At 28.1% G+C, this 18,999-nt stretch overlaps 1 protein-coding gene across 1 annotated transcript in view; it reads left to right on the top strand.

Annotated features, from left to right (window-relative positions):
- The window catches only part of Elp1 (elongator complex protein 1), a 116,947-nt gene that overhangs the window by 67,673 nt on the left and 30,275 nt on the right, over window positions 1-18,999 (top strand). The window contains exons 17-24 of the mRNA XM_035351903.1: window positions 1,397-1,553; window positions 3,917-4,097; window positions 4,673-4,751; window positions 7,314-7,393; window positions 9,980-10,120; window positions 10,206-10,285; window positions 12,147-12,295; window positions 13,083-13,206. Coding sequence (XP_035207794.1) covers window positions 1,397-1,553; window positions 3,917-4,097; window positions 4,673-4,751; window positions 7,314-7,393; window positions 9,980-10,120; window positions 10,206-10,285; window positions 12,147-12,295; window positions 13,083-13,206 — 991 coding nt within the window. The remainder of the gene's footprint in view (window positions 1-1,396; window positions 1,554-3,916; window positions 4,098-4,672; window positions 4,752-7,313; window positions 7,394-9,979; window positions 10,121-10,205; window positions 10,286-12,146; window positions 12,296-13,082; window positions 13,207-18,999) is intronic.

The raw sequence follows: 18,999 nt of genomic DNA, 5'->3' as shown, positions 1-18,999 counted from the left end.
TTAGCATACACCCCCCCCCCCCAAAAAAAAAACACTCAAACAACTTACACTGAAAGAAATGTTTAATAAAGTAAACAAATAAATATTAAGCTCTTTTTTTGTTTGTTTTTGTAAATTTTGCTACGCTTTAGATCATAAATGCTTCATTATTTCATAAATCACAATTTTATATTTTTAATTTTATAATTTCTACATGCCATCTTACAAGCTTTAAACTGATGATCTAATATCTGGAAAAATCCGGAATCGCCGAGGTCCGGACTAGTCCATATCTTGGACTTTGTACTGTAGTAATTAACAATATATCAATTTTTATTGCTTGCTAATTTAAATTTCATTAATAGATGTGATTCTAATTATCATACTGTGTAAGGTGTTTGCAGAGGGATGCATATTTGCGGTGTTACATTTCAAAGTTTTTAAGAATAACATTTAACTAAACTGAATTGAAGTACTTCTTGCATAATTCCTTGTCGAAAAAAATTTTCTCCCTTGATATCAGTTCACCGTTTTATATAGTATTCCTGAAATATGGTATTAAGGACTAACAACAGCAGTAGTTTAAACAGTCATTTTAAGTTAAATTTCAATTGTCATCTGGTGTAGAAAAGTTTCTATTTCTGCCAATTATGGTGAGAGTAATACTGAACATCTGGTTCAAAAAAATCAGATTTTTTTGTAAATCTGCTTAATATTTGGTAAATGTTTTCAAAATATTAAAAATATATGCTCTAAAGAATTTTTGAAAAAATCGTCATTTTATTCTAGCTGCTTTGTTTAGCTAGAATTGACAAAATGACTTTAATTACAAAAATATTAAGAAACTAAAAAAATATTATTAACTATTAATTAAATTTAATGTACACATATCAAATTGAATATTGATTTGTATTTTTCTGTCAGTTCGCAAATTATATTCTTACATAAAAAATCAATATATTAAATCAAAAATATAAAAGTAAAATTTGTTTTTTAATTTGTTGAAATCATATTACTGGAAAAATCCTTTTTGTATTCATACTGTTAGCATTGGATTTAGTTTACATTTTTTTTTTTTATTTTAAGTTTTATGCATGAATTAAAAAAATTATCACTTTTTTACATGTAAGAAATGTGTACTTTTTATACTAAATGATAATGTTTATTTCTTAACTGTAGTATATATTTTACTATATATGCATTGTTAATAACTTTAAATATAAGTACTTGAACAGCAATGAAAAAACACTTTTTAAAATATTCTTGTTATAACTTTTAGACTGAATTTTATTGTAATAAATAATTATATCTTATTTGATTAAATTAATTCTGATGTGAATTTTTCTAGAAAAAAGTCAATTATTTATGCTTAAGTAAGTGTGTATTGTGTTTCTTCATTTATATAATCATTTTTCAGGAATATTTCCTTGGCTTAAGTGAAAGATATAATCTTTTCTGCAATGATCATGTTATTTTATCAAATTGCACATCTTACACTATTCATGATGAATTTCTTTTGATTACTGCAACTGATAATACACTGAAGTGCCTCTTAAAAGATTGGGATTTACCTGGTGAGTTTATAAATATCAAAGCTTATTACTTCTTCAGTATTTCTGATTATGCCTCTGTAATTAATTAATAAAATATCATTATTCTAGTTGACATGGTTTTGATAGCTAGTATCGTGTTCAATAGGACTGTTAGATGTTCAGCTTACATTTTATGAGATGTTAAAAAAATATTTAAAGGTTAAACATTTCTGGAACCATGAGTCATAGATAATGCGGTAATTCTGTTGGGACATAGTTTTTTTCTACGATTCATTTTCGTTCCGAAATTTTGTGAATATCAAAATTTTCATTGAATTTCAGAATTTTCTTCATTCAGTCTTTTAAATTTCTTTGATAATTTAAATAATTTTATTATGACCTTCTATTAGACTTGTGCAAAAAGTACATTACAAACTAATCCTTCTGTAAAATACAAGCGAGATCTTTGAATCTCAAGTTACCCTAGAATCCAAAGTACTTACATATTACTGCAATTACCTTGGCACAGTTTGATGGTTTTTCATTGAAGAAAAAGAATGATGACTTATAAAACCTGTTTATTACATGCATATTTTATGTTTAAATTATGTATTTATCTCAGAAATCAACCAGAAATGTACTAACAAACTGTTTTTTATCTTTTGTTCTGGTGAAAATTTCGTGACCATTACTTTAAGAACAGTTTCAAAGAATGCTCCTTTAACAATTTTGGGGCAAAATATTCTATCATTGCAGAAATTTTACTGCATTTTCTTCTATGCTGTATAATTTAGTAATTAATTATGCTGTATAATTTAGTAATTAATTAATTATGTAGAGTGTTTAGTCTTGATCATTTAAGTTTCTAGATGTTGAAAAGAAGTTATTTGATTCCAATCAGATTTTTGAGCAATGATATGCAATATTTTGTGAGCAATGATATACCATTCAAATGCAAATTTTGTTTCTATAACATGATTGTAAAATAATTTCAAATTGGTGAAGATTTGCAAGACTTTTGGAATTAATGTAAAGGTCATTGTCATAAATAAGATAAAATGGTTATCCATCATCTGTTAATATCAACAAGCAATCATGATGCTGAAGAATCCTTTTCTAAATTTTGTAGGTCAACACTCACAGCACTAAAGAAAATTTATGTATGTTCAATATAAGTATGTTAAATCCTTTAAATGAAAATCTTGACCTTTCTTTGAATATCAAGATTCTGAATTTTATCTTTATTATTTTTTCAAAAAAACGTTACTACTGTGCTTATTGAATCACAATCTGAATTTGAGAACTGGGTCATATTAAGTATTAAATTGAGACAGTTTTAACCATAAATTATTTTATAGTTGTGTATGTTTTAGAATTGTTTTTATTTAATTCTTGGTACTTTCTTATTATCTGCATCCCTATTTTCTGGGTTCAGCAGAATTGCTTTTTGTGGCATATATACATGTGACAGTAGCCAACCAATGCATATATCGTCCACACACATATTTAAGTATATGTTAATTTATATACTTTGTATTTAACCATCAGTTCACTGAAAAATGTCCACCATTTGTAGAAATGTAAAAACCAGTCATATACTTTTTTTCTTTTAAAATTTCTTGTTTCTCATAAAATGCTCATTTTTATTATTACTTATGAATAGAATAATATGCCATACAGATAGCAAAACATTTTTTGCTAATTCACAAAATCGACAATGAATTGCCAACTTTTTGTAGGGGTGTGGATAGTCATAAAATACTTAATTCTTAAACAGCATTTGGAACACAAAAACTTTGAAATTTGAATTGCATTGTATGTTTACGTGCACGCACACACGCACATTCACATGCACACATTTACTCTAAATATACTTTATTGCTACAAATATTTTCTGATTATAAAAAAGATGTATTTTTATGCAAAATATCTAATACAATGCATATTTTTATACAAACTGTCTGAAAATACTTTTCTAAAACAAATCTCTGCTTCATTTTTTTATTTGAAACATGGATCTAAAAATTTTTTTGCAACTCAAAATTTACTTCATTATTTAGTTGGTTGGTTTTTTTATTCATAGGAATTTATATTAGCATGAAAAATTTAATTTTATGAGAGGATTCTAATGCTACAAGATCAGGTAGTCTAAACAATCAAATAGACTTGGTGACATTAATTTTACTTATAAAATTTTCCTGTTCATTCCCCCTTCTAATATTTATAAATAATAGGCCTTTTTTTAAATGTTTGAAGATGTAAAAAAATTGCTTTATATTTATATCAATTTTTATTATTTTTTTGTGGTGGGGATTAGGATTCCATTAGATTGTGTAGATGTAAAATGAAAATTTAAAGTATTTTGCAGTTGTTGAATGTTGCTAAATGCATATTTTTTTCTGTAGCTCTTTTGAAGAATAAACTCAGTGTATTAACTGATATCTTGAGTCAAAGAATAGAGAAGTCAACGATTATCACCTCTCCTAATGGTAGCACCAAAGTCATATTACAGATGCCTAGAGGGAATCTTGAAACCATTCATCCGAGACCACTTATGTTATCTCACATTTGTAAATATCTCAATAAGTAAGTATTTCCCTATGTAGTTATGTTCACATCAAATAATGTATATATACATGCCGTTGTTTGTAAATTATTGCTAAATATGTCTGAATCTTTATGTAAAATTCGCTGTTTAGGTATACAACTTTAGACCATATTAGACTGGGAAACTCAATCATGAGATCAGCATATCAAAGTACATTTTATATGCAAAGATTCTCACTCATCAATCAGTGAAATGACTCAAATGCCAAATTTATGACATGTTGCAGAAATCTTTAGCTTATGCAAATTGAATTACTTAAATTTTTCCTCTTTATTCTGTTGGCTTCTTTGTTTGGAGGGGGAAAAGAGATTCTGTACACTTTTTTTTTTTTAAAAAAAAGCATATGTTTAATACTGCTGTGCTGTAAAAAATTTGTGTGTTTTGCAAATGATAAAGATCTATTAAATAATGTTATTTTTTAAATTGAAAAAATTCAGTAATTTTAAATCAAACTTAACCATTTAACTTTTTTTAATCATGTTTAACATATTTTCTTTTTAAAATAGCATTCAAATTCTTTATCTGTGGTTTAACATTTCCATTTCTATTATAGGTTACAGTACAAAGAAGCATTTGATTTGGCAAAGGTGCATAGGATTGATTTGAATCTTCTTTTTGATTATAATCCTAAGGTATATTCTTATTTTCTCTTTGAAATTTTATTATATGTCTATATCAGGCCATTCACAAAACATGGTTGTTTAATACCTGTTGGTAATACTGAGGCTTCATTTTGTGGAAAATGTGTGCATGTAATGGGGAAGCTTGATGAGTTAAGCAGCTTTGATAAAAGCAATATTATGCTGACTGAAAGGCTAGGAATAGGTGTTTCTGAAGTGGCACTATTCATTGGATGTTTACCAGTTGCTGTTGTTAGGACTATGAAAAGTGGAAGAAGGACTGTGAAAAGTGAAACAGGTAGTTGATGCTAGGTAATGTATCTCTCATCTGATCAGTAACCTCAGACTGAAAGGACAGATAGATAAACTTTTGATATCCCTAAAAAGTTTGTACTTTAGGATAGAAGATGTTCTCTGGGATTTCTATAAACATTTGTCATTGCTTCTTGATGCTAAACAATTTCATTGAATTACTTCCCAGTAAAATAGTGATAGAAATAGAGGTTACTAATAACAAAATTTTAAAACTATTGTGCTTTTGTAAAGGAATATTGAATATAAAAATGCTTATTTTAAAGAATAAAAAATTTTTATAGTATAATTTTTATGTAAAAAAACTGTAATTTTGTCAGTATTTTGACGTATATATACGCCTTGCTCAGCCCATGCGTTAACTGCTCTGAGTATATATATATATATATATATATATATATGTGCCCTTCCAAACTACTATCATTTGCTTTGCGCTGCTACCCGTAAAATTATTCGCAAAGCTTTGGAATGCAACACCATAATAACCTTGACAAAGTATATGAAGGAGGATAATATTGCAGAGAAGTTGATGGAGAAATTGGAGAGAGGAGTGTGTCTAAAGTGGTGAAAGTAATGACTGCGTGGTATTGGCTGGTGTTGTTCGAGTAAAACGTATTTTTTTTTATTCTGTGTCCTCTGTTTTTGTGTACTTTCCTGGAAGCTACTGTAGTAGCTTCCAGGAATAAAGAAAGATATAACTGATGTTTCAAACCCATTTATCTTTTTTGAATTATTTTTTTATAAACTGCTCGTGCTTCATATTGTTATTGAAACTAACCATTTTGTAGACGAGTATATGAACTAACACATTGCAAACGAAAAATCAGGAACAAAATCGTGGCATTCAATCAGTTCAGAAGAAATATATGTTTTTTTAGGCATACTGATTTCACAAAGGTATAACACTGAAACTTGATATTACACTTTACTGGTCTAAAAATGAATTGATCGAAACTCCATTTTAGGGATCTTTGTTATTATAAAAACATCATTTTTATTATACTTACATCTTTTTATTATATTTTTACTCAAAACATTAAATTTTGTGCATTCATTTTTTTTCCTTTATTCTTTATTTTGTGAAAGTAAACAGTTTTTAGAAAGTAAAACTTGCACTTATTTTTCCCCTAATACATCACATAATTATGCGTGCCTTTGTGGGAAATGAATCTTGTATGTTTTCCGTGGCAGTTAAGGGGTTAAAATGCAAATAAGGCCTGTGGACCATCATTAAATATATTTAGGGCAAATAGGGCCATCATTAAATTATATTTAATTTTAGATATAAGTGAATAAAAATCTTTTAACCTAATATTTTCTGCACTTCCAAGGATTTTAAATCTTAGTGTTTTCATGATTAAGTGTATATCAGCTGAATGCTTAATGAGGAAAAGAATCTTGGGCTAGATTTCTTTGGAACATGCATTCTTTGTTTCAAAGAATCTCAGTCAAGATTTCTGTGGGATATGCATTCTTTGTTTCAAAGAATCTCAATCAAGATTTCTTTGGGATATGCAGACATAGTGAAACAATGTATAAAGTAGTATTCTGATGTGGTTTCTCTTAAAAGATAAATAGGAGTCTTATTAACATTGGCACCTTTGTTATGTTTCAATATACTTTTAAACTAAAAATATCATCTTTGGAGAAAGTATGATTTAGTTTTAGAATGTTATCTTTCTCCCTTGCAGTTTATATAAAAAACTGAGTTGTAATGAAGGAATTTAAATGAAATTCTGTTGATTGATAGGATTTAATTTATGTTATAACCCTTTCTCCCATTTCACAAAATAATGCTTTTACTTCGAATTTATAGAAATCTGTAATCTTATTTTGAATCTCATTATTAGCATTAGTAATGGAACATTTTATTGTTAATTAAATATTATAACTTTTTCAGTAATTTATAAGTATTTTGTATTAACATTCATGAAAGAGCTATCTATTATTTTATGAGATATAGAAAGCTGTCCAGTTCCAAAATATAAGACTGGAGTTTTGATTCAAAATTATCAGATATTTAGAACAAGACAACTTATGGAGGTCTAGACTCATAAAAAAATTAAAAACATTCTCAGATTAGTTCATAGTGTTTTTAGTTGAGTTTTATATATTGTAGTGTACGTATATTTTATATATATATGTGTGTGTGTGTGTGTATGTGTGTATTGTTTAATAGGTTAATAAATTTGTTTTTAATAGTATGTAGTACATTGTATATAATAATGCATATGTTCTATTTTATTTAAAAACTACTTTCAGGAATTTTTAGAAAATGTTGAAGCAGTTATTGAGCAGATAGGTTCTCCAATTAATCTCAATCTCTTCTTAGCCAGTCTAAAGTAAGTCATTTGAATACTGTAATTATACTTGATTGCATTTTATATTTTATTTTCATTTTTTTATTTGATTCAAACTAAACTATTTGTATGCATGCCCATAATTTTTAATGCCAGAAAATCCAAAAGTAACAGAAAAAATAAAAATTGAATAATTAAAATGTAGAGAGAGCAGCATAATTTGATTTTCACAGAAATGCATAGAATGATATGATTTTTTTTTTTTTTTTTTTTAAAAGAAATGTCTTAATTTTATTGCCAAAACAGTTGCATTTTTCAATAACACTTTCAACTTTTGTGGTGAGAAGTTCATACAATTGCACAGCATAATGTGCAGCGCAATTAGAATTGCAAATCTCTAGTGTAATGACCATCCTTCATGAAAATGGCCGTAGGAGAAAGCATGACATTCTGCACAGCTTCAAAGAGGACTTAGCTGTAATTTTGTCATATGTTGGTGAATAATTTCTTTCGGTGTGGGCAATAATGCAGGACAACTTCTGTATGTCTTGTGACATTAAATAGCCCCATAGCATAAGTAACAAGGTGTAAAATCTGGAGATCTTGGTGGCCATTTGTGCGAGGAAAAGCAATTAACCCCTTAACTGCTTTGGGCGTATATATATATATGCCCTTCCTTATAGGCAAAGCTTTGGAATGCAACTCCACAATGACCTTGACAGAGTATGCAAAGGAGGATACTATTTCAGAGAAGAGGGGGATATTTCTGAAATGGTGAAAATAATGACTGCGGGGTCATTGCTTGTGTTTCTGTTTGAGTAAAACATATTTTTTTTTATTCTGTTTTATCTGTTTTCATTTGTAGTAACTGCTTTTGTAGTAACTTCTGTTTGCAGTAGCTGCTTTTTGTAGTAGGTGGTGGTGGTGGTGGTGGTGGTGAAAGTAATGACTGTGTGGTTATTGCTTGTGTCTCTGTTTGAGTAAAACATATTTTTCTTAATTCTGTGTCTTCCCTTTTTGTTTACTGTTTGTAGTAGTTGCCAGTAATAAAAAGAGATATAACTGATGTTTCAAACCCACATATCTTTTTTGAATTATTTTTTGATAAACTGCTCGTCCTTCATATTGTTACTGAAACTAACCATTTTGCAGACCAGTATATGAACCAGCATCCTGCAAAAGAAAAATCAAAAACAAAGTCTTGGCATTCAACCAATTCAGGAAAAATATATGTTTTTTTTAGGTATACTGATTTTACAAGGTATAACACTTAAACCTGATGTTAACTTTACTGGTCTAAAGATAAATTAATAGAAACTCTATTTTGGGGGATCTTTATTTTGTGAAAGTAAACAGTTTTTGGACAGCAAAACTTGCACTTATTTCCCCCCTAATACACTGCATAACTATGTGCGCCTGTGTAAAAAATGGTGGCTATGGGGAGTGAATCTTGTACGTTTTCCGTGGCAGTTAAGGGGTTAAGGACATGGTCATTTCAATTGCATTGCAATGGCCATTGGGCATGTCTGGCGGTGCTCATTTGTGCATGAATTTGCTCATTTGTGCTGTGCATATTTTGTACATGTTGCATTATATACATCTTGAGGGTGATCCTGTATGATTATCTTACTGTTCCGTACAGAATGACAGTTCTCACAGATCACTAAATCGGCATCTGTTAGTGAAAAATATAACTATACTGTCAATTTCTCATTATTAGAAAATATGTATATATTCTTTTTGTGCATTTCTGTGGAAACTGCATATTGTTACTGCCTGTACTTTTCAAATTATGGAATTTTTACTTTTTCTATTACTTTTGATTCACATGTACTTTTGCTTCATAGCTTTCCCCAAGTTGGGCAACATATCCAATTTGCACCATTAATTTGACTCTGTGGTACAGGAATTATCAGGATTTGAATCTGTTGTCTTAACTTGTAAAACTACCATTTTGACAGCATTGAAGACTTAGAATTTAAAATTTGGTTTTCAGTTCTTATATCTATTCTATTTTATAAGGATATCTCTTGAGGATAATTCTGAGTCATCATCACATAGGGCCATATGAAATGCCAGTTCTCCCCATGTGCTGCAGCGCCATCTGTAGTAAAAAGTGTAACTATACTTTCACTAAACTGTTCCATTATTAAAACTTTTAATGCCTTTCTGTGTATTTCTGCAATAACTCCTTCAAGCTACTCTATACACTTTTCGAATTATTGAATTTTTTCTGTTTTATTACTTTTGAACCACTTGATTTATGCTTCAGTTGTAAGCTTTCAGTCTTTATTGGCTTCAAATACATTTTTAGGTTTCTGATTTTTCTAGTTTCTGATTTATCTGAGAGAAATTTAACAAATTTTAATTTCTTACTACCTATAATAAAAAATGCATTTGACATTGAATTTTGTAATAATGATTATAAATTAATTTAAAATTATATAATTAATGATATCTGCTTTTTGAAGTAAATCATATATGAAGTAAATTATACATAAGAAATTGCATTGTTAAGTTATACATGGTTTTCGGTGTGTGTTACATTTCTGTAAATTTACTGAGAAATTCATAAATAACAAAAAAGCAATTTACATGTCTTGTATTTTATAATGTATTTGCTTTCAGAAATGAGGATGTTTGTATTACTATGTATCCACTGGCATTGAAAAAGAAGCAAAAAGCAGAAATTTCCCCTTCACCAGATAGCAAAATTATTGTTGTTTGTGATGCGTTTCGAAAATATTTAGAAAAGAAAAAGGACAATAAGTAATACTTTTATTGTAATTATAATTATCATTTTTTGAATTGACTGAAATTTTGGGTTTTAATTTCTTGTAATTCTTTATTGAAGGTTCTTTTTAACCCTTATGGCAACATATGCAAAGAAAGGTGAAACAGAAGATGCTCTTTCAAGGCTTCAGTTTTTAAAAGGTTGCATAAATTTTAAGTATTAGTGTATTTAAAAGTCCAAGTATAAAAGATATTAAAGCAAGCTAATTTTTATAGCTATACAGCCATACATTACCATCAAAACAGAAATTATATGCTAAATTTATAATTTTGATCACTTGTGTAACTGTCTGAAATTTTAAATCATTTGCAATCTTTTATCTAAATAATTAATAATGTTCTTCCCTCTACCTGGATTGTTAGAGTTTTGGGTAATCATTTTGTTAGTTAATTTACTCATTAACTTTCCATATCCTCTTGTTATTGTCTGCATTTACTGCTGAAATTTTTTAAAGTAGAACATGCTCTAATAATATTATGATAGGGATTCTCTTTAGTACTTATAATTTCATATATGCCATTAAAAAGTGCTTTTTATCTAAAATATTGCCATGTAATTTTTTCTAATGAATATCTAAAGTATTTTCCCCATCATCTGCAGAAAATGTATTGTGTCTGAATTTAGTTTTTAAACAGTTTTGAGTCTCATTTTTTTAATTATATTTTGTAACTTGATTAGCTTTTTATGCTGTGTGAAAGATTCTTTGGTAGCATTTTGTCTTCAAAATTTTTTCTATTCAGTTTTCAAAGCATTTAACATTTCACAATGTTGAAATAATTATTATTAATAAAACTGTTAGTGTTAGGTATCTTATAAGCTGTGAACATATTTAACTGAGGTAGAATTACAAGGATCATATAGTCTTGGAAATTGAGTAAAAAAGGAGACAAGCAATAATTAGAAAATTTGCAATTTCTTCATATCCTATGATTTAAAAAAAATAAAAATTCTTGTTAATATTAAATATTTTGACTTGCTGAAATTTGTTGATTTTGAATTTCGTATGTCTACATGAAATACAAATGTATGCAAATAACAAAGTTATTACATATTAGTTTTTATAAGTAATGAGTGCTCTTCTAATATCTTTTCAAACCCTTACAGTTGAAGTATGTTGTGCATTAAATTCTTCTCAATAGGTACCTTCCTGATATCATGATGGTGATTTCAGTTTGGTGAACAAAAGTGAATATTTGCCACAAATCAAATAATCACATACACTGTTTTCTGCAAGTATGGAAAATTCACATAAAATGTAAGAATATGGTTAAGGGTTATGTGTTAAAATTTTTTTAAGGTGGACATAAACAACCAGGCTAGATGAACCTTACATTTTAATAGTAACTTGTAGCAGATGAATAAAACAGCTAAAAATATTTCAAGCAGAGCAGAGAAATAATGCTGGAATTTTTTTTAAACAAAAAATGAATACTAGAAATTTCAGATTTTAAAATCACTGAATAGCAACCAGTTTTGTTTATCATCTCTTAATTCTAGGAAAATCTTTCCTAAGATCACAAATGTATGTTCTCTGGAAATTTCTGTAATATCACCAACCTAGTAAGAAACTGACAAATGTCATTAAAGCCCTGTAGGAGTAACTAGCCTTATTTTTAATTCTTCTTAAGCTAATTTTACAATTTTGGATCAGTTTACTGAGAATAATATGTTCTATAAGATAACGAAAAATTAAACCTATTAACTACAATAAGTAACCACAAATTAAAAGTTACTCAATATGTGCAATAAATGATCATAAAATTGTCATAAGTAAGTGCACTAATTAAATCAATAATAAATGAACATATAATCCAATAACAGAAAGTTGAAATTTGTATGATCCTTCCTATTGAATGCATTTGTGTGAAAAATTTAGCTATTAAAAACAATTTTTGAACGAAGAAAATTTCCGTTAAAATTGAGTTAGAATTCCATTTTTAATTATCATGAGTAACTTAAAACTACTAACTGTTTATACCTTGTTTGTATTCTACTTTCTAGATACAAACAAAGATGAAAGTACTCAAGAATTAGTCGATAATGCTTTAAATTTCCTACTCTACCTAGTCGATGTCAATGAACTTATTGATATTGCACTCGGAACATACAATTTGGAAACAGCTCTCATGGTATCTCAGAAATCACAGAAGGTAAAGTTTTTGTAAATTGTTTTTAATTTTCATCTTTCATATTAGTTTAAAAATTTGAAAAATATTTTTCCTTTTCTAAAGTATTGATAACTTAAGTGAATGAAATCTGTTTATATGTACATGAACCATTTTCTGAGAAGTTTGATAAAGTTATTGAAGCAATATGTGTTTGTGTGTGTTCTTTGCATACATACTTTAAAAATATTAAATGTATTTCAACTGAAGTTTCATACTTTCTTCTTCTTTTAATTATCTTTATTTATTTTTATATTGAAATTTTTTTTTAGTGAAAAGGTTTAAAGCAAGATATTTGAATAAAATCTGAAGGTTATAATTCCAAATTATGCTGTTTTTTTGCAACTATCTTATTTAATTTGTTCTCTGAATTTCATCTTGGTTGGCCTTGAAGCAATTTTGTTTGGCTTTATTTAATTAGTTTTCATAAAATATTTTGCTTAAGAAAACTATTTATAATTCTTTTAATCATATTGCTCATTATTTTGTTTTCAGTCATCCAAATATTTTACTCACCCATAGTTGTACTTCTTATTTAGTTCCATGATTATTAAGAATGGAATACTGAATAATAAATGAATAAATTTAGATTGAAATGAAAACTGTTTCCAGTGCAGAGTAGAATTTTGAAAAAAAAAATTATTTTAAATTTATTTTAAATTACTATTATTAACTAAGAAATTGTGTATTGCATTTATGAAATCATTTATACCTAAACATTTAATATTCTCTTTTTAGTCTAACTGTGATTTTCTTGCTTTTCCCCCCCAAGGATCCTAAGGAATTTCTAGAATTTTATAATAATTTATTGAAAATGGAAGAAAATTATCGCAAGTATAAAATTGACATGCATTTGAAGAGATATAAAAAAGCACTACAGCATTTAAGCAAATGTGGTAAGAGTAATATTGATAAGTATTGTATTTTGTATTTTAGTCATTGTAGCATTTATGTATATTATTTATTTGCATTAACTAATTTCTTTGTTTATAAGTATTTCATTAAATATGTAATTAGTATTCAAAATTGATTAATACAATTAAATTTGTTAATGCAATGGATTATTAGTTATTAACCTCTTCGTCATCCATAACATGTCTAACGCATTCAAGTGAAACTTCTGTAGGGTGGCCATAATGCGCTTCAAGCGTTCTGTTACATTTTAAAACATTTTAACATTTAAAACGCTTTGTAAATGTTTAGTTGACTGAGTGTTTATTTTTGTTTGTTCTAACACCTCTTAGATGGCAGCACTAATCAAGCATTCTATTTCTAATTGAATTTCTCCCCGGCTTTTATGAATATTCATGCCATTTTGCATAAGATACATGACATTGGAAGAAGTCTTCAACGTCTACTCAGCAAAAAAAGAAGGAAAAAAATGAGGAGTTATGTTCTTTTAGACTATGACTGTGATTTATCTGATTCAGATAAGGAGAGTGAATAACTCTCAGCTTATGAATTTTTAATTATATCAGTGGAAAGTGAAGATGAACAATATAATCTGGCTGATGCAAGAACATGGAACCAGATTTTGAATATGTCGTGTGCACCGCCTATACTTTTTTTCCCTTGAAAAACACGGAATTACTCTAAATGTTCTATAAAATGATCATTCAACGCTTGATATTTTTAAAATATATTTCGATAAGGACTGATAAATGTTATCATTGAAGAAACAAATTTTTGCTATCAACAGTTCATTAGCAGCAACATTCTAAAAGAAATTTCTCATGTACATGAATAGAAGGATGCAGCTGAGAAAGATATAAGTTTATTTTTCAAGGCATTGTGCAAAAATCAGCAGTTAAATGGTACTGGTCCAAAAACACTTTATTGAGACACCATTTTTCTCCGATTTTCTCCTCTTAGGAAATTTTTACATTTTCAAACGTTGAAGCCACTTCAAGTAATGTTCAAAATCCAAAGTTAAACAAAATTTGGAATATTGCAGAATACCTCAGGAAACATTTCTCTAGTGTTTATATTCCTATGAGGGCTATATGTGTCGATGAAAGCTTACTTTTGTACAAAGGCCATCTGAGCTGGATCCAGTATCTACCTTTAAAACGCGCTAGATTTTTTTTAACTGTGGGAATCAAGTACTGGTTATGTTTGGGACTTTATCATTTATACTGGAAAAAATACAGATCTATATGTTTCCCCAGAATTTACATCTAGAAGGATAAAGGTAGTATTATCTTTAGCAAACCCTCTATTAGGAAAAGGTCCAGAGCTGTCAGACATATTATTAAAGAAAAAAACTGATGTAATTGGCACTGTAAAACCGAACAGAAAAGACATGCCTGCCTTACAGCCAGTGAAACTGAAGAAAAATGAAACGATTGCTTACCAAAGGGGAAAAGTTCTTGTTATGAAGTGTTCTTGTTATAAAGACAAGAAGAATATATTTTTGATGAGTACAGTTCATAATAACTCAACGACTGATATTGAAACAAACAAAGGAACTGTAGAAAAACCTATAATTGTAAAAGATTACAGCAGCAAAATGGGAGGAGTTGACCGCCTGGATCAAATGCTGTCAAATTATTCTGCTGTGAGAAATAATCAGAAATTATTATTTAAAAATATTTCGACATTTATTATATATGGCCATGTTTAACACATATGTTTTGTACAAGAAAAGAGGTGGCAAATTAGATCTCTTGTTTTTCAGGCTTGATGTTGTAGACAAAACCATTGATAATTATTACAAGCCAACAACAAATGCACAGAAAGAGTGTTGTTTGAGCAGCTGTGACGTATCATGTCTTACCAAAAGTCACTTTATAGACCACATTCCACATACTGTCAATCAGAAAGAACCAAGAAGAAGGTGTTACATTTGTTGCAGAAAAACATTGTTAGGGAAAAAAGTGTGCAAAGAAATGTGATACTATTGTAAAGAATGTGATGTAGGACTATGTATTACCCCATGTTTTGGAGTTTTATCATACTGTAAAAAAAAAAAAAAAAAAAATATATATATATATATATATATAAAGAAATGGAGTTATCTATTCAAGACAAATGTAAGTACAATTGGTATATATTTTTCAAAATAATAATCATGTTTTATTTCCTTATAATTTTACTTAATATTCATTTACATTCATCCACTGCGAGTGGATGGAAAGTGAAAGTTGTACAGAGAAAACAACACTATATGCGGCAAAAAACTGAGGGCCGCTGGGGAGAAAATTTCTCAGACAGGAGAGGATGGTGAAACTGTTAAACATTACAAATTATAAATTCTTCCAGTCTGTTATATGAAGGCTCATTGATGGCTAAGTGATTAAAACCTAGTGAAGGCTGATTGTTTTGTTAGGGATTTGACTCATGATGAACATATTCATTATGTTGGAATGTTCTGAATGTTGTATTTTTTCATGGAATAATTTATTTTTTTGAAATACATTATTTCATGAAAAAGACAATCTATGATCCATTTTTTCATATTCTGTAATGGATCTTTGCTTAAAAAGATAACCTTTGATGTGTTTTTCAGTAATTAAAAACCTAAGTTTATCAATTCTAATCTAGTATATAACTTATCTTAGGAAACTGTTAAAGGAATTTTCATTGAGATTTCAACAGCTGTTATGATTAACACCAGATTTATTTCTAATAACTTTCAATTCTTTTTATTGAATTATCATTGTTAAACAATAAACTATGTTAATGGTAATTAATATTTTTGCATGTTTCATTGGCTTATCAATGAGGCTGTAAGAAAAGAGTATTGAGCATTATAAATTGCTCTAAATTCATTATTTTGAATTTTCATGTCATTTTGCAGGTGTTGAAAGTTATATAAATCCTTATAAATATTAGCAAGTTTCTATTTGAAATGATATATATTTAAATAAATTATTTATAAATAAATTTAATGATATAAATTTAATTTTATATTTAAATATAAAATATTAAATTAAATGATATATATTCTATTTGAAATGATATTATTAAATTAAATGATATATATTAAATGAATTCAGTTACTTGCATTTTTAGATTGCATTCTCTGATGATGTTATTTTCTTCCCCCGCTTTTTTTTGGGGGGGTAAGAATAAATGAGATTACATAAAAGATGAAACAAAAAGATGAAACTGAAAATATTCCCAATTTAAGATGAAATTAACAGGGTTGCCACAATACCTGGAAAACCTGAAAAACTGGGAACAGTTTGTCAGGGAATTTGAAAATTGGCCAAAAAAGTCAGGGAAAAATCAGAGAATTTAAATATTTTAGTTAAAGTCTGGAAAAGTCAGGGATTTTCATACTGTGATCCCCAAGAAAGCGATTTTTCCGCCAACATCGGAAGCAATCTCTTTCGGAATCAATCGGAAGCAATCTCTTACGTGGCGAGCCACGTATCACGTGAATGTCATAGACTAGATATATAAAAACAGATGTTTCCTTGATGCTTGATCTTTTTTTATGAGCGTTAACTTCCTGGAGTGGAGCTGATTTTCTCAGAGCCAATCAGATTGTGTTTTAGAAAGACAAAGCAAGTTTCCAGCATCTTTGGTTTCCAGTAACCTCGAAAATCCAGAAATTCATATGTGTAGTGCATGTTGAACGAAAGTAAATTCCCTCCATTCTCATATAAAGCAAAATTTTTTTAACCTTTTTCTTCTTTCTTAAATGCCTTATTTGTCATTTTTCAGTAAAATAAAAAAAATAATAATCAGTCATTTAGGCTAACCATTTATTATATATATTCACCAAAATACCATCGATTTTTGTCATTCAGTTTTTAATCCTTACATAATGAACTTTATATTAATGTTATTCATACCATTTAATGTAACTTCTTCCTTCTAAATTTATTTATTATGAGTTAGTAATACTTTCAAAATTTAGGCAATTTTCTCTAGCATACTTGTAAAACTAATTGTAGCAGTAATATGATGTACCATCACGAAATTTAGTGCACAATTTTTTACTTATATATGCTGCTAAATAAATATAAAATATTTGAGTTTGTTTTAAAACATTAAATAGACTTCTTTCTTTTTTAAAACATCATTAAATAGACTTCTTTCTTCCTTTAGCTGCAAAATGTCTGCTGTAAAGACGTTTTTAAGTCTTGATGGACAGATTCTAATCTCATTCCTCAGAGGAGAAAACAACTATTTGGAGATATATGTATATATTATACAAAGTCATATGTAACTGGCAAATTTTTGTGTTTTCAAGTGGTACCATAATTAATTTGCCCTTAATACAGCCAACATTCACTACACAGATAGCCTGGTATTTTCTTGAAACACACCTGGGAAAGTCAGGGAATTTCATTCTTCTATTTGAGTGGCAACCCTGAATTAATTTGTATGTGACATTAGATTCTGATGTAATTGCTACATATTATCTTAGTTACGAGAATAGAAATTCATGTTTATGTTTATAGTCTGCTAAAATATTTGTAGAGTTATATTTTAATTTATAAGTATTTTTCTATTATTTCTGTCATCTTTATGTATTTAATGATAAATTTGTATTTATTAATTGTTTAATTAGTTGTTAAATTTTCTTGATATTAATTTTATATTACTATTCTAGTTCAGTTTATATTTATTAAGTTTGAAAATGTGAAAAATTAATATTATATTACATGTGATATTATATTAAAATTCTTGTAATATGCAATATTTGCATTTTAGGCAATCATTAATTTATTTTGTGAAATTCAGTGATGAATTAATATGTAGATTGGGTTTATTTATTTATATATATATATATATACATATATATATTTATTTCCTAAACAATATTGATTAATTGATTATATTATCTCCTAAGTTTAATTAAAGTGGAATTATTTTAAAAGAGTGAATCCATACTGGTAAGTTATATTTTGAAAGATGTTTTGAAGTAATTTTTCCTTTTACAATTGAAATTTTGTTCTTCCATTCCAGTCCCCATTAAAACATTATTAACATTTTACTTTCAAGTTACTTCAAAACATCTTTCAAAATATAACTTACCAGTATGGATTCACTCTTTTAAAATAATTCTACTTTAATTAAACTTAGGAGATAATATAATCAATTAATCAATATTGTTTAGGAAATAAATTATTATTAACTTACTTTGCAGCAATTGCGCAAGTAGTAGTAATTTGTTTTCGCACTAAATGAATTCAAGATCTTACAACATTATATATATATGTAATGTTTTCAGTTATTCCAACACATCGTGGGCGAATGGTGAGGCTATTCCATTACACGTTCTGGCAGATGGTTAATGAAGCTGGGGTGATTGAAACACGGAGAAAAATGACGACTCAGGACTTTTCACTTTTAACAGCAAGCATATCTTTATTTTAATTTATAGCAGATGACTTTTTCCAGATGAAGTTAATCAAATAACTTATTCAGTAATTGAACTATTAGATACGACTGACTTTAAACTTTAATACATCATAACGTTCTAACAAAGAAAGAGGAGCATAGCGGAAGCGTTACCAGGACGAAGGCGAGAAGGCATCTGTCTAGGAGAACTTATGATGCAGCATTTATATGAAAGGTTATGTAACAGAGTAGCTTCTAGAAAAATGTAGAAAACTTATGACGCAGCATTTATATGAGGAGGTTATGTAATAGGCGTGAAATGTTCTAGCAGGTACTGGGTTAGGAGACGATCCTGAATTGCAGAAAACTAATTAAAGGTTGCTGGTTCGCAA

This window comes from Stegodyphus dumicola, chromosome 2, assembly GCF_044657685.1.
Source record: "Stegodyphus dumicola isolate Sdum_Otavi_A_Nest chromosome 2, ASM4465768v1".
Taxonomy (NCBI): Eukaryota; Metazoa; Arthropoda; class Arachnida; order Araneae; family Eresidae; genus Stegodyphus; species Stegodyphus dumicola.
The sequence above is the reverse complement of the archived record's forward strand: the minus strand, read 5'-3'. Positions and strand labels throughout refer to the sequence as shown.